This window comes from Sorex araneus, chromosome 11 (genome assembly GCF_027595985.1).
Source record: "Sorex araneus isolate mSorAra2 chromosome 11, mSorAra2.pri, whole genome shotgun sequence".
Classification (NCBI taxonomy): domain Eukaryota; kingdom Metazoa; phylum Chordata; class Mammalia; order Eulipotyphla; family Soricidae; genus Sorex; species Sorex araneus.
Window position 1 is genome coordinate 50,144,847 of NC_073312.1, and position 13,863 is coordinate 50,158,709.

At 42.6% G+C, this 13,863-nt stretch overlaps 1 protein-coding gene across 1 annotated transcript in view; it reads right to left on the bottom strand.

The window, feature by feature from the left end:
• Window positions 1-7,655, bottom strand: part of BMS1 (BMS1 ribosome biogenesis factor) — a 33,044-nt gene extending 25,389 nt beyond the window's left edge. Inside the window, exons 1-6 of the mRNA XM_055119573.1 lie at window positions 7,609-7,655; window positions 6,156-6,371; window positions 4,364-4,554; window positions 3,452-3,531; window positions 2,880-3,068; window positions 2,153-2,295 (exon numbers count right to left, since the gene is read on the bottom strand). Of these exons, the coding sequence (XP_054975548.1) occupies window positions 2,153-2,295; window positions 2,880-3,068; window positions 3,452-3,531; window positions 4,364-4,554; window positions 6,156-6,331 (779 nt within the window). The 5' untranslated portion in view covers window positions 6,332-6,371; window positions 7,609-7,655. The remainder of the gene's footprint in view (window positions 1-2,152; window positions 2,296-2,879; window positions 3,069-3,451; window positions 3,532-4,363; window positions 4,555-6,155; window positions 6,372-7,608) is intronic.
• Between the last annotated feature and the right edge of the window lie 6,208 nt (window positions 7,656-13,863).

Sequence of the window (13,863 nt, forward strand, 5' to 3'; positions counted from 1 at the left end):
CTACAAAATAAAAATCAATCACAGGGCAGAAGTAAACACTGAATTCTTAATTTTCTATAAATCCCATGCCATGGGTAAATGATCCATTTGCTTTCACCTTAATTCACTGAACATGCTGTTTAGGAAATTCAGAAATAAATAAGCAGTTTACCATCTACAAAAAAAAGAGCCATAAGTCCCCCAAATGATATTATTCTTAGGCCCAAAGTGATATACTCCACAGCTAAGACACCAAAGACAGGAACTAACATAGACCTGGAGCTGCGAAAGAGTAAACATCAAAACAAAACAAAATAAAACACAAAAAACAACAACAAAACCCTTGTGGAAGACCATTTAGCTTTGATCTGGGGTTTTTAGATTAGCCTGGATTCTTGAAAAAGGAGCTAGACCCACATCCTGCAAGGCGAAATGGTTCAAAATCCTTATATTTTTATAAGTACCTTATAGTTGATTTACTCCTGAAGTCACTACAATATCCTAATTATACATAAAGAAGATATTTGTTCCCCACTGTTGAAAAAACATAAAAACTCTATTAAAGTTTTTTCCTGGTCCTTTCTGCCGTTGCTGCCGCTCGAGCAAAATCGCGGGGCCCAAAGAAACTACTTTGGACACCAGCAGCCCACTCAAATACCCCAAGACCGTGAACTGAAAGTTTACCCCAGGCTGTGACAGCGGGGTAGGGTATTTCTCTTTTTTTCCTCTCTCTCTCAACCTTTCCCTCCTGGGCACGACATAGTGGTTGCCGCTTTTTGAGCACAAAATGGAGATACCAGGCCAGCTGCTGCGGGATGCAAGGGAGATGGGGGGGTGCGCCTGGGGGAACCGGCTCCGCTCCCTGCCGATATTTAAGTCCAGCGGGCCCACGTGGGCATCCTTTCCGCCGCTGCTGCCGCTCGAGCAAGATCTTGGGGCTCAAATGAACTACTTTGGACATCAGCAGCCCACTGAAATACCCCCAGACCGTGAACTGAAAGTTTACCCCAGGCTGCAACAACAGGAAAGGGTCTCTCTAGGCTTTTCCATCTTATGAGCACCACAAAAGGGGAGTAAAAGATTGCAGTGATGTAATTTCTGGCAGAATTTTCCCTGGACTTCATACAGAAATCCAAAACCGCACGGCCGCTACTGCGGCAGCGCGACCTAAGCAAGTCTGACTGTGGGGGGAAATCCCAAACAATAATACTGAGTTTTTTACTGAAATATTGAAGGTAATCAAAGTAGCAGCCATTTCTCTGGACTGTAAACTAAGCTATAGCCCCACGCCGGCTGACAAGAGGAAATATCCTTTCTCGGTTCTTTTCCCTTTTCTGGGAGAAACGTGGTGTGGCGTCCACCATATTATGAGGTCTATTAAGCAGGCACGAACTTAGAGGCGCAGGAAGGGGAGGGGAAAAAAAAATTATGTACTTGGAACAGCGGGACACTTGGGGAGTCTCGGGCCAATACCAGCGCATGCTCCGCTGAGATTCAACCCGGATGACCACACTTTTGTGCAGCCGCGTTGCTGCAGATCAACCAGAATCCTGAGGAACTACTTTTGGTTCCAGAAACTGCTTGCAGCCATGTCTCTAGACTGTGAACTAAGCCATAACCCCATGCCAGCCAAGGACGGGAAATATCTCTTTTTCTTGTCGGGCGGTGTGGTGTCAACTATAATATGAGGACTATTTATTAAGCAGGCATGAACTTGGTGGCGCGGGAAGGAGGGGGAAAAATTCTATGTACTTGAAACAGTGGGACTTCATATCTCTCCAGTTTCAGCTATGGAAAACTAATTATCAAATGCTTCATTGGCAGCAGGGCTGTCTTTCTTGGGGGAAGACTCCAACAATAGTGAGTTTTGTGTTGAACTATGGAAAGTAATCAAGGTAAAGAGAAAATGAAGTGAAATTTATCAATTACACAGGAGGGGATGGGGGTGGGGGGCGGGTGTTGGGAGGTAGACTGGGGTCTTTGGTGGTGGAGTGTGAGCACGGGTGAAGGGATGGGTGTTTGAGTATTGTATAACTGAGACATAAGCCTGAGAACTTTGTAACTTTCCACATGGTGATTCAATAAAATAAATTTTAAAAAAAAGTTTTTCTTAACCTTTTCAGCCTTGAAATACATAGGAGATAAAAAAAAAAAGTTTACATTCACTTTTTACCTGTCCGCCAGGATGTAAGGATGAGAGGTTTGCCATGTAAGAGGCCTAAACTTCATAACTGTAATAAAACGTCCCAAGTTGTGAATTTCTTGGTTTTGGTATTCTCCATGTACCATTCCAGAGAGGTAGAACAGCTTGGCACCCTAACAGTAATAAATTAATACATTTCAATTAAGTCTTTGTTAATATTATGTCCAAATAATTCTAAGAAATGAGACTTCCAGCAAACCAATGAGCCCATGTGTCAGAAATTCTCTAGCTTCTTTCAACACTCATTAGCAAGGGCTGCACAGAAGCAGAACTGAAAGTACATTTCATTTTAATAATGATCTCTGGTCAGGCAACAACACCTATCTGGAATTAATATGAGTTTGTCAGTGAAATTTCTGGAAACCAAATAAAATCTGTGCCTCAAGAGCCATAGTGGTCTGGAGGAGGAAAGAGGAGTGAGACAGTGTTTGTACACAACTATTACTGTTCTCTAAAAACTTCAGCATAACTTTAAATCATAACCACTTAAATCAGACAGTGCATGATACCCAGAGGTACAGAGCCAACTGAGATGCTGAGATGTCTGAAAGAGATTCTCTTAAGGCAATATTCCAGTGACTATGAACAGATACACAAAGGGCACTCAGGAGGAGAGCCCTAAAGAAATGTGTCACCTCTCCTACTCATTCTATTTTTAAAGACAATATTATTATTAAAAATGTATTCTCTTCCTTACTGGGTAGACTTCTGTCCAAAACCTGTGTTTTAATCGCTTTTTCGTCTTCTTCAGTTGTTTATTATATTTGAAGGAATCAAGATGAGTGAGAATGCCCATAATTTTAGGAAAGCCATGTACTTGGCAGATGTTTAGAAATTCAAATGTTTCCATTTCAAATCCAAAACTGGCATCTATGAGCATCAAAACCTAAAAGAGAAGATATGAAGGAAGCCACCGATAAGAGACTATCAGCAAACATTGGGCCAAACACATTTTTGGTAAATAAAGTTTTATATAAACACAGCCATGTTAACTCATCCATGTATTGTCAATAGCGACTCATCGCACTATATTGTATAGACAGCCAGTTTAGTGAGTTCTAGTTGGCTGTATTCACTACAGGTTTTCTGTTCATAGTTTGCTTTTAGATTTGAGAGCACGTTTCACGGTGCACCTTCCATTATAATAACATGAATAATTACCATACTCAATGGCTCCTCCATAACAAAAACTTTCCTTATTTTCAACATGGAATAATATATAATGGTGCTCTAAATCCCCATTAGAAATCATGCTACCCTTTGACTTACCAAATCAGCTACTTTAGCCAGATCAATCATCATGTTTATGTCACAATCACATTCAATAATGGTTAGTCTGCGTTTTTTACCTATGAAGTGAAAAAAATGTTAATTTTATTTTAAAACAATCTTCAAACAATGGATTCATTAATTATAATTATTATTTTAAACTGCATCTAGTAGAGCACCGAACACAGACCTACAGGAGTACAAAAGTTCATTTTTGAAGAAGAAAACTGAATCAAATAAAATAAATTCCATCTTGGTTTTTTACATATATTTTCTAATTTTAAATAACAGAAAAATCTATCCATGTGAATAAAATGTCCTCAAAGACAAAAGTCCTACCAGAACAGGTAGACAAAGAGATACATTTTGACTGTGATCCTGGTTCATCAGCAACACAATGCTTCTAACCCTAAAAAGATTCCCAGGCTACCACTACTGCTAAAAACATCCTCACATCTAATTTAACAAGTGTTCACTCAACAGTTATTACTTCAAAATGAAGCTGCACAGAATCTACTGGGATGACAGGAATGCCTTTAAGGAAAGCTTCAATCCAACCATATTATTGCTACAAGAGATCTCAGCACTGCTGTTTTTGGAAATCTGCTCCATTTCCCCCTCAGTCTGAGAAAGATTTCCAGAGCTCTCATAAAGAGAGTGACAAATTCCCTCACACAGAAATGCACTTCATGAGGGCAAGCAGATACTAAGTGGTAAGTGGTGAGGATTAGCATAAACCAGCTACATGGCAGATGCACAGTGGTCAGAATAGGGTACATTATCCACATGACAGGCAACTCAGGGAATTTGTCCTTTTCTGAAATGATAGTCAATTCAGCAAAAGAGGCTAACACGAAGTGACAGGATTTGTTTAAACTTAGTAGTAAAATTTGTCACGGAAGATCCTCCTACCTGACACAATGGTTACAGGACCTCTGATCTCTGTCAGCTTCTGCCTGGTGAAGTTCCGTATGAGGCACCGGATCAAAGTACTCTTTCCAACTTTTGGAGGCCCCATCACCACCACCACTATCGGTGGGGGCTCTAGAGGGGTTCGATCGACCACTGGAATATGATGCTTTTTGGTCTTTAAATCCTGGGTCCTAGTTGTTTAAATAAAAAAAAAATCATTTTCAAAATACAAAAGGCATCATGCCTTTAAAAAGAGCAGAAAGTACATGTGGATGGAATGCTAACGAGGGCGAATGCAAACATCTGCATTAAGGTAAATGGACAACAGACTAACAATAGAGTGCTAAAAACTAAACACACCTTAAATGCGATTTCATCTGTTGAATACAATAGTTTGAAAAAGAAAACAAAAAGTAAACATTGAGGCAGTATACCACAGTGAGTACGAGCAGAAGCTCTGGGGTTAAACTTGATCCTTTTTCTGGAAGAATGCAATTTAACCATGGTTGATTTGTTCTTCAAGCTCATGTTCTCCCTTGAACAAGTATCTTACTATGTCTCTTTGCTTGTCTGCACTTTCAAGCTTATGCTCTCTTTTGAACACATATTCCCTTCCTTCTCCTCCACTCACTTTTTTGGGCTTGTTTTTGCCAGGGCTTACTCACTCCTACTTCTTTACTTAAAATGATCACTCCTGGCAGGTTCAGGGCACTCTATGAGGTGCTGAACATTGAACCCAGATCTGCCACATGCACAGCTTTGTTTGATAAACCTATAAAGTTCAATAATTTTTTCAATTAAAAACTTAAAGAACTTGTTTTGGTAAAAACGACCTTGTTTCACACAAACATACACATACAAACAATAAAGTACACTACATATAGGAGCTGGGGACTAGCTCAAAGGGCTGGAATGCAAGCTTGGCATGCACGAGATCCTTAGAATAATTCCTGTCACTGAATGATTCCCAGGCACCAATGTGCCTAAATAGCAGTTCACTGACTAATCGGGCTCAAACATTGAATTATCCAGCTTCCTGGTTGGCCGTAAGTGGCTCTGCTCACTCTCAGCACTTCTTGGGAGGTGTTCACAAAATACATTAAAAAACTCAGGGGCTGGAGTGACTCAGGTAGGGCACAGCATGTAGGGCGTCTGCCTTGCATGTGGCCGACCCGGGTTTGATTCCCAGCATCCCATCTGGTCCCCTGAGCACCGCCAGGAGAAATTCCTGAGTGCAGAGCCAGGAATAACCCCTGTGCATCACCAGGTGTGATCCAAAAAAGAAAAACAAAAAATTCATCAATAAAGAACATGCATCTAACAATTTAGAAAAGCCATTTCATATTAGATATAATTACATAAAACTGCCCAGAAAAAAATCCACCTAGTACCATTAATATATATTTAAAATTTCCAGTTTTTAAATACTGGGGGGGGGGAGGAGGTTGGGTCACACCTGACAATGCTCAGATTCTACTCCCAGCTCTGTGATTGGCTTAGAGGACCACAGGGTGCTGGGGACCAACCCTGGGCCTCCTGCATGTAAAGCATGCTCTCAAACCACTGAATCTCTCTTGTACCCCTTACAAACAAATTCTATAAAGAAAAAGTCAAGCTCTTCTCCTGGGCTAGAAAGGCAAATTGCTGTGCAGATGCTGGTGTCTAAGTAGCTAACAAGAAAAGTTTTTGATTTTAGTAGACAAATATGGCAGAGTTCCTTGAGAGCTAGACTGGAATCATGAACCCAAATGTTATCTGTTTAAAAAGAACAAACGGTTCAGAACAAGCATACCTGTGAAAGGAGCGAGCCATCCGCACAGCAGATTGTACTGCAAAAGCTTTGGGGTTTCTTTTCCGGGCATCCTCCTCATCTCCAAGCTGCAGATCTTGTAGGTGTCGTTTCTTTTTCTTCTCCGCTTTGGGCCCGCTATTTTTCTTTCTGTGTTTCTTCTGGTCCTTAGTCTCCATTGTGTCTTTTTTACCAATTCACAAGCAATGTTAATTTACACTGAATGGAGAAGGGTGGGGTGAGAAAAGCATGGTATAATATACACACATTAATATATTTATACATAAACATATGCATACCCAATAAGGGTAAATACTAGTACTATCGCAAAAATCACTTTGCTCTATTATGCCATTATCTATCTCTGCTTAGGTTTCTTTTTATTCATTGTAAGTGTCTACCCTGGTACTGTCTTTTTATGTCAAAATGCAACCATTCTATGCTTTTCAACGTAGTAGGCAGAGCCACATGTAGCTAATGAAACATAAAAATGTACCTAGTGGGCATGGAATAACTAAATTTTAAATGTTAATTCAAACTGAAATAGCCATATGTTACTAGTGGCTATCAAACAGGATAAGACTGGAGAGGCAATTAGACTAAGGAAGCTGTTCATAAACAAACTATTTTCAAGATAAAGATACTAAAAATGTTAACGTTCATAACTCAGTGTTATTTCCAGTGTGGCTGACTGTAAAACCTTTTAATAGCATTCTCTGTAAATATCTGAAAGCCAGTCAGACGACCAGTATGTGAACTGGGATCCATTCTGGTCAAAGTTGTGAGAACATGGACTTGAATGAAACCTTACAAGTGATTTCTGGGGGGGGGGGCATGGAATCCATGGTCCGTAGGCTGGGAACCACGGAACTGGCAGGTTTCTAAAGGACATCGGGGTGCACAAAACCCTCGAACCCAGTAACCTTCAACCGAAAAGAGGGATGGGGAGGGGGACGGAGACGCTGTCACCACACTTTATTTAATAAAGGTACTGAATGAACTTCTGCACTGCCCGGAGAGGGAAATCCAAACTCCTGTGCCAGGTGGCGAGGCCGAAGGAGTCAAGTGCCCGCTGACACACACGCCAAGTGAAAGGGGCAGCTCGTCTACACCCGTAGACGGCCAGGAACTGTGGGTTCTTGGAGGGAGGACTCTGAAACCAATGAGAGCCCTGTGGTCTGGGCGACAAACCGAGCTGCCCGCGGGGCAGATCGAGTCTTTCTCCTCCCGGGCATAGCCTGCAGCCAGTCCGGGGGGCGCAGGTCTAAGTCACCCGGCGGGGCGACCCGGGCAGGATACCCCACCCCCCACCCCAACGCCTCCGGGACCCCTGGGAAGAGAAGCCCGTCCGGGAGGACCCGACGGCGGTCCCGACCACACGCTCCACTCACGAGGCGTGCAGAGTCCCGGACCCCGCCACCCCTTCGCTGTGACCGCCCCCGCCCATGGCCGTTACCGGGTCCACAACCGCTGCTCCTCCGGCCCGCATGGACGCCACCGGAAGCGGAAGTGCCCGTTCCGTGCGTAGACTCCTCGCGCCGACCGGAAACACAGAGGCAGGCAAAGGGTTCCGGGGCGGGGATGGTTTGGAGGCAAAGCCCAAAGGCAAGTTCAGCATGGGCCGAGAACTAGCGCAGGAAAACGACTATCCTTTAATCATCCGGCCCGCTGCAAAGCAAACCTGACATTCCAACTAGGCAGTCCTGGGACCCCGCCCCGCCCCCCCCCACACTGAATCTGTTGCGACAGTGAATCTAGCTAGCACCCTTTCTTGGCCGACAAAACTAAGTAGCAATACTTGGAATCCCGGCATCTTCCCCGAGCACCGCGCAGACACTAGGCCCCTCTACTGGTCTTACGGAACAGAACCGGGAATCACTCCTCTGGTTCTTGGTCATTCACTAAGACAGCTGGAGCTTTCTGTGTTCCATCTGGGCTCTACTGCCTTCTCTTGTTTAGAGCACACAACCAGCTCCAAGGGCGGGGCACATCGACGTAGCACGGAACACCGCTATTCCTGCTCTATCCCTGGGAAAGTAGTGGCAACTCCAACATTTATCTCTGTCATCCTTAATCAGATGGTATAACAAGTTTTTAAAGGGGATCATGAGGCTAGGAATATTGAAACTATGCTTTGCCAATCCATACTCTATGACCTTGTGCTTTCTTAACCCGGAAGAGCTTGCTGTCTCCATTGCGTTCTGCACACCAAACCTTGTTTCAAACATGCCAAAACTAGAAGACAGCAAGATTACCAGGGGTGGCGCCAGCGGCATCCTGTCACTGGGAGACATTTGTCTTGAAGAGTAGCAAGGAAATGGAGAAGTGGACAAGAACAAGTGGATGCTGGGAATCATAGGCCCTGGTACAGGGCACTTCTGAGCATATTCAACATCAGTAACATAATCCAATTAAGAGGCAGAACCCTGTGCCAGAGCGATTATACAGTGGGTAAGGTTTTTACCTTTTATGAAACCAACCTGGTTTTGATCCCCAGCACCCCACACAGTCCCCCAAGCACTGCTAGGAGTGGTTCCCTGAGCACAGAGCCAGGAATGATTCCCTGAGCAAAGACCCAGGAGTTAACCCTGAGCAGGCTGCTGGGAATGGCCCCCAAACAAAAATTAAACAAGCTAGCAAACAAACAAAAAACCAAGAGACAGAACCCATTGAGTTAGGTTCCAAATCTTCCACCATGGGTGGGTATTAGGCCCCAACCCTGCTGCTCCTGCTTAAAACCATGGACTTAAAACTTCAGGTCCTGACTTCCAATTGCCCTGGGAATGGCTACCACAGAGTCAGAACCCTAGGAACCTTGAATTCCCCCTGTCCCCGTGATCCTGGTACCTCCCCACCTTGTTGGGACCTAGTCTTGTCTTCAGAGACTGGATGATGTTGTCTAATGGCAGAGATAACCCCCAATTTCATCTTTCTTGTCCCTTTGTCTTTGTCTCCTCTCCAAGTTCCACTCTTCCTCTGACACACCTTCTCTAGAGGCAGGTAGGCATTTGTTTCCATTTGTACAATGATGGGCTAAACCCGTATCTGCACTGTGTGTGCATGGCTGGTTGTGGTAGGAGAGCTGCTCTTTCTGCGTCTTCTGAGAAGCGCCTGATGTATCTTCTGCTCTACGGGACAAATACTAGATCATATAGCAGCAATGCTGCATGTTTGCTAAAGCAGTCAAAAGATGCTGTGGATTCCCTGAGATATCCAGTCCACAACCCTGTCTCTTGCTAAAGAGGTGGACAGACTCTCAGTCTCCCAGGAATGGCATGTGGCCAAAGGAGGAATGGGTGGTGTGTGTTGAAGACTTTCTCTGGAGAGGATTTTTGTTTTGGATAGAGACTTTGTTGGAAAGATTATGACAATTCCTACAATGAGGCAGTGCCCCAGTCATTGGATCACCATCACAGTTTATGGCCACTCTTTTCTTTGGTGCCTTCTGATCTCTACTCTGGGGCTCTGCCTTAACATTTATCATGAGGCCTCCTTCCTCCTACTCTTTGGAGGTCTTGGCAGGGAGCAACCACTGCAAGGTTGTTCCCACTGAGTCAGTGTAATGCTCCCCCACATCCTGTTCTAGGTTTCAGGTTGGAGGAGGGGAAGGGGATAGATGGGCAAGAGATGGGAATGGATTCTCAGAGGTCTATCTCTGACCTCTGACCATAAGCTCCCTACATCATCCACTGCACCTTACAGCTCTTTCTTAAAGAAATAGCCCTCAGACCTTGGACAATGTAAGACATAAGCTATGGGTCTGCCAGCCTTGCCCCAAGCATAGACCTACACATCCCCACTCAGTTCTTTGAAAAGAGACCCCATGGGTTGAATCAAAGTCTGCTTATGTATTTCAGTCAGCTTATCAGTCCCAATCCTATTGGGGGTTGACTGTATCTAGGGGGGTTACAAGGCCTGTGGACACTGTCTATTCTGCTTGCTGCCTCTTGTGAATAACTGACTCCTGAGGAGATGGAAGCCCTCAAGGGCAGGATTGTTGGCTCTGTGCACTGGATTAAACTCGGTTTCTAGAAGTTTCTGTGCCTAGTGGGACTTTCAGTATAAGATCTCTCTAGACTATCACAGTAATCAGGATGACCTGAGTGTATGGTATCCTCCTACCCCTCTTATACATGCACACATACACACATTTACATACTCACACACATGTGTACACCAAGGATGCCTGGCTCTGGCTTCTTCCAGAACAGGGATTCCCAATAAGAATCTCAAACCCCCTTTCCAATGGGAAAGTGGCTCAGGGTCAAGGAGAGTGAGGAGAAGCTGTGTCAAGAGGAAGAGGACTAAGGTCATTAGCACGGACCCCCCCCCCCCCCGCCTGCTCCCAGACTTTTGCAGATAGCCAGATTCCCAAAAAGAACTTTCCATGAAAGACTCCACCTTTCAGCTCACTGTTTAGAGGAGGAAACTTAGCCACAGAAAGGTGGGCTGGCTTCCTACAAGTCACAGCTGGTCTTTGAGTGACCACTGTACCATGTTTATTTTTTCAACCTCCTTTTCAGTGGCCTTTTACCTGCCGAGGGTGTTCATGCTCCAAATCTTGTCATCGGTCACTGAGGGCTTGAGGTTTGATTTGAGTTCAGCCTTCAACTTTCATCTTCCTGTTCAGAAACATGCTGTTTTAGATAGAGATTAAAATTTAAAAAACCAAAATGTAGTCCAAATGTGTGGGAATCATTCCTATATCATCAGGTCTGTCCAAGACAGAAAACAGTCTGACATCTGGTGCCTGTTTCCCCAGCAGTGGTTCCTCCTTTATCCACACCTTCCTGTGTGTCTCCACATCTTTCTGTTAGCAGACTCTGGACCAGATGTTCACCAGATTAGCCCCCTCAAGGCAGAGTGATGCTCAGGGCGTACTCCCAACTTTGAGATCAAAGTTCACTTTTGGTGATGCTCAGGGACCATGCAGAAGGTCAGAATCCCAGATTGTACCCAGCTTCTTGAAGCATGCACAGTATGTATTCAGCATTTGAGCCTCCAAACATTATTGTCACATCAATATACTTCAAAAAGTTAGACAGTCTTGGGAGCTAGTACAGTTCCCAAGAAGTAATAGATAATTACTTCTTAAATTACTTCTATTCCATCTATAAAAAATAGAGAAGTAATACAGTGAGTAGAGTATTTGCCCGACATGCAACTGATCCAGACTTAATTTCTAGCACTCCATGTGGTCCTGCCAGAAGTGACTCCTGAGAACAGTCAACCCAGTATGATCCAAAAACCAATAAATAAATGCAGTTTTAAAAACTAAGGAATATGAGTTCTTTAAATATGAAATGATAAACCACTCCCTTCAAAACATACTAGAAAGCTATAATGAGGAATTAGTAGACCAAAAGTTTTGAATGCGGCAAAATACATTAATACTTATAAGTTAGAGCTTAATAAATGGAAATCATATTTATTCTGAAAGTTTCATACTAAATCTAGTGAAAATTAAAATCAAAGTCCTTAGAAGTAAATGACAGGCAGGACTTGCACGCTAAACACTAAATTGTCATAATTTTTAGATCTGCAGAGAGATTCTTATAAAGATAAATTTAAAAGGCAAGAAGAGGATTAAAATAAAATATTTTTTGGCAATATATTTCTATGTTGCAATTGAAACTCAAGTATTGGTGAATTGGATATATTAAGGAATTAAAGAAATCATAGATGATATTTCAAGCCATTTATTGTCTTGGACAATTACTCAAAAAATTGAAAAAAGTAGCTAGAAAAATAGAATGATTCCATGTAATTCTGCACGTATGCTTATTTTCCAATTTTCTAAAAGTTTTTATTACTTAAATAAAGATTCCATGAATGTGCTTTGATTTTAGATACTATTTTCTTCAACCAGAAATACACAATTGTGATGGCAACTATCACTTTCCTCCCCTACTCCCTGTAGCATGGGGAGGATGCAGACCTTGTTCCCATTTTCTGCTGTAGAATCGATACTGACTCAGGTAGTCACCCAAATTCCACACTTGGTATGAATTGCTGCACTGTCTTTTTTAATAGTATCGCTGTATCACTGTATCACTATCATCCCGTTGATCACCAGTTTGCCCAAGCGGGCACCAGTAACGTCTTCCAGGAGCTTTGTTTATAGACTCTGGATCTTGGCCGTTTATAGGTTTACACGGTGCCAGGGGCAGTTTGTGGGTGTGGCTGCCAAGCTACTGGAAAATGGGGGATCTGGGAGGAGGAGGCCCAGTCCCTATCAGTGCAGGCTTGGAGATCTCAGCCCTAGGTCCCGCATACCTGGGTTCCTCTGCCAGTTCCTTTATGCGTGAGGCTCATCTGAACATGTAGAGAGTGGCCTTGAGTATGGCTGTTGCTGGGTTCCAGAGGCCTTTGGCTGCCGGGGCTCTGCTCAGGGCAGGGAGGGTAACTCAACCCGCCCCCCTTCAAGAGATCCCAGTGAAGACAGCCAGGCACAGGGGCAAGAGACTGCCTATGGCCATACCACCCTGAACGTGCCCAATCTCACTTTTTAATAGCATGAGCTGATAATATGACTTCCATCTTATGACAAAATAGAGCATTTAATCTCACAGAATTTGTTTAGATCCACTAGCAACTCTAAAAATATTTTCGTTTGAATTATTCTGGGTTAAAACCTTGGTACATAGGACACTCTTGCCATTTCTCATGTGGTCACCAGAGGGCAGTGCGTGCGCGCGCGCAATGTGTGTGCGTGTGTGTGTGTGAACTTACATATTTAAAGAATATTTATTTGCTTTTATTGTTCAATTTATTTCAAATCTATGTAACAAATTAAGGCAATTACTCACTGGCATTAGTCTCCCACTACACATGCAGATAAAATCATAAACAGATGAGTGAAGGTAGACTTAATAGCATGTAAAATTAACCCAAATGAATTAAAGATCTAAATCTCATAGTACAAATGATAAGATTAATTAAAAAATTAATAGCATATATTCATGACCTTGGATTTTGTATCTATTTCTTTAAATTAACATCAAAATAAACAAAAAAAATCAATACATTGGACGTCATCAAAATGAAAAAAAATTGTGCATCTAAGAATACTCAAAGTAGACTATAGAGACAAGCCAGAAAATCTTGAAAATATTTATAAGTTATATGTATTAGAAGGGTCTTTACTTGGAATGCATAGCGTTACAATGCAGCAAATGAAGGAATAAATAAGCCAAGGGGGAAAAAAGCACTGGGCAGGCATTTTTCAATAGAAGATAGTCAAATGGACCACAAAAATAGTCAAATGAATGACAAAGTAACATTAGATATTAGAGAAATGTAAATTAAAACCATGCTGAGATGCCTTTCATTGTGAAAAGGGTAGAATTGCAGCTACTTGCAAATAAATGAATTGTAAGTCTCATTATTGGGAGAAATGGACAATAATATAAAAAAAGGTGCAAGGCAATTTGACAATTCATAAATAGTTAAGCATGAAGTTCCTGGTTCAGTTATTCTATTCCATGGTACATAACCAAGAATTGCATAGAAGTGTTCAAACAAATGCTTGAATATAAATAGCATATCAACATTATTTACCTTTAGCCATAAGGTGCAAACAACCCAGTTATCCATGAACAGATGAATAACTAAACTCAAAAAATTCTTTTCAAATAATGGGCAATTGTTTAGTCACAAAGAAAAGTGGCATATTATTTCTCCATATGCTTGATTAGTCTGGAAACCCTTG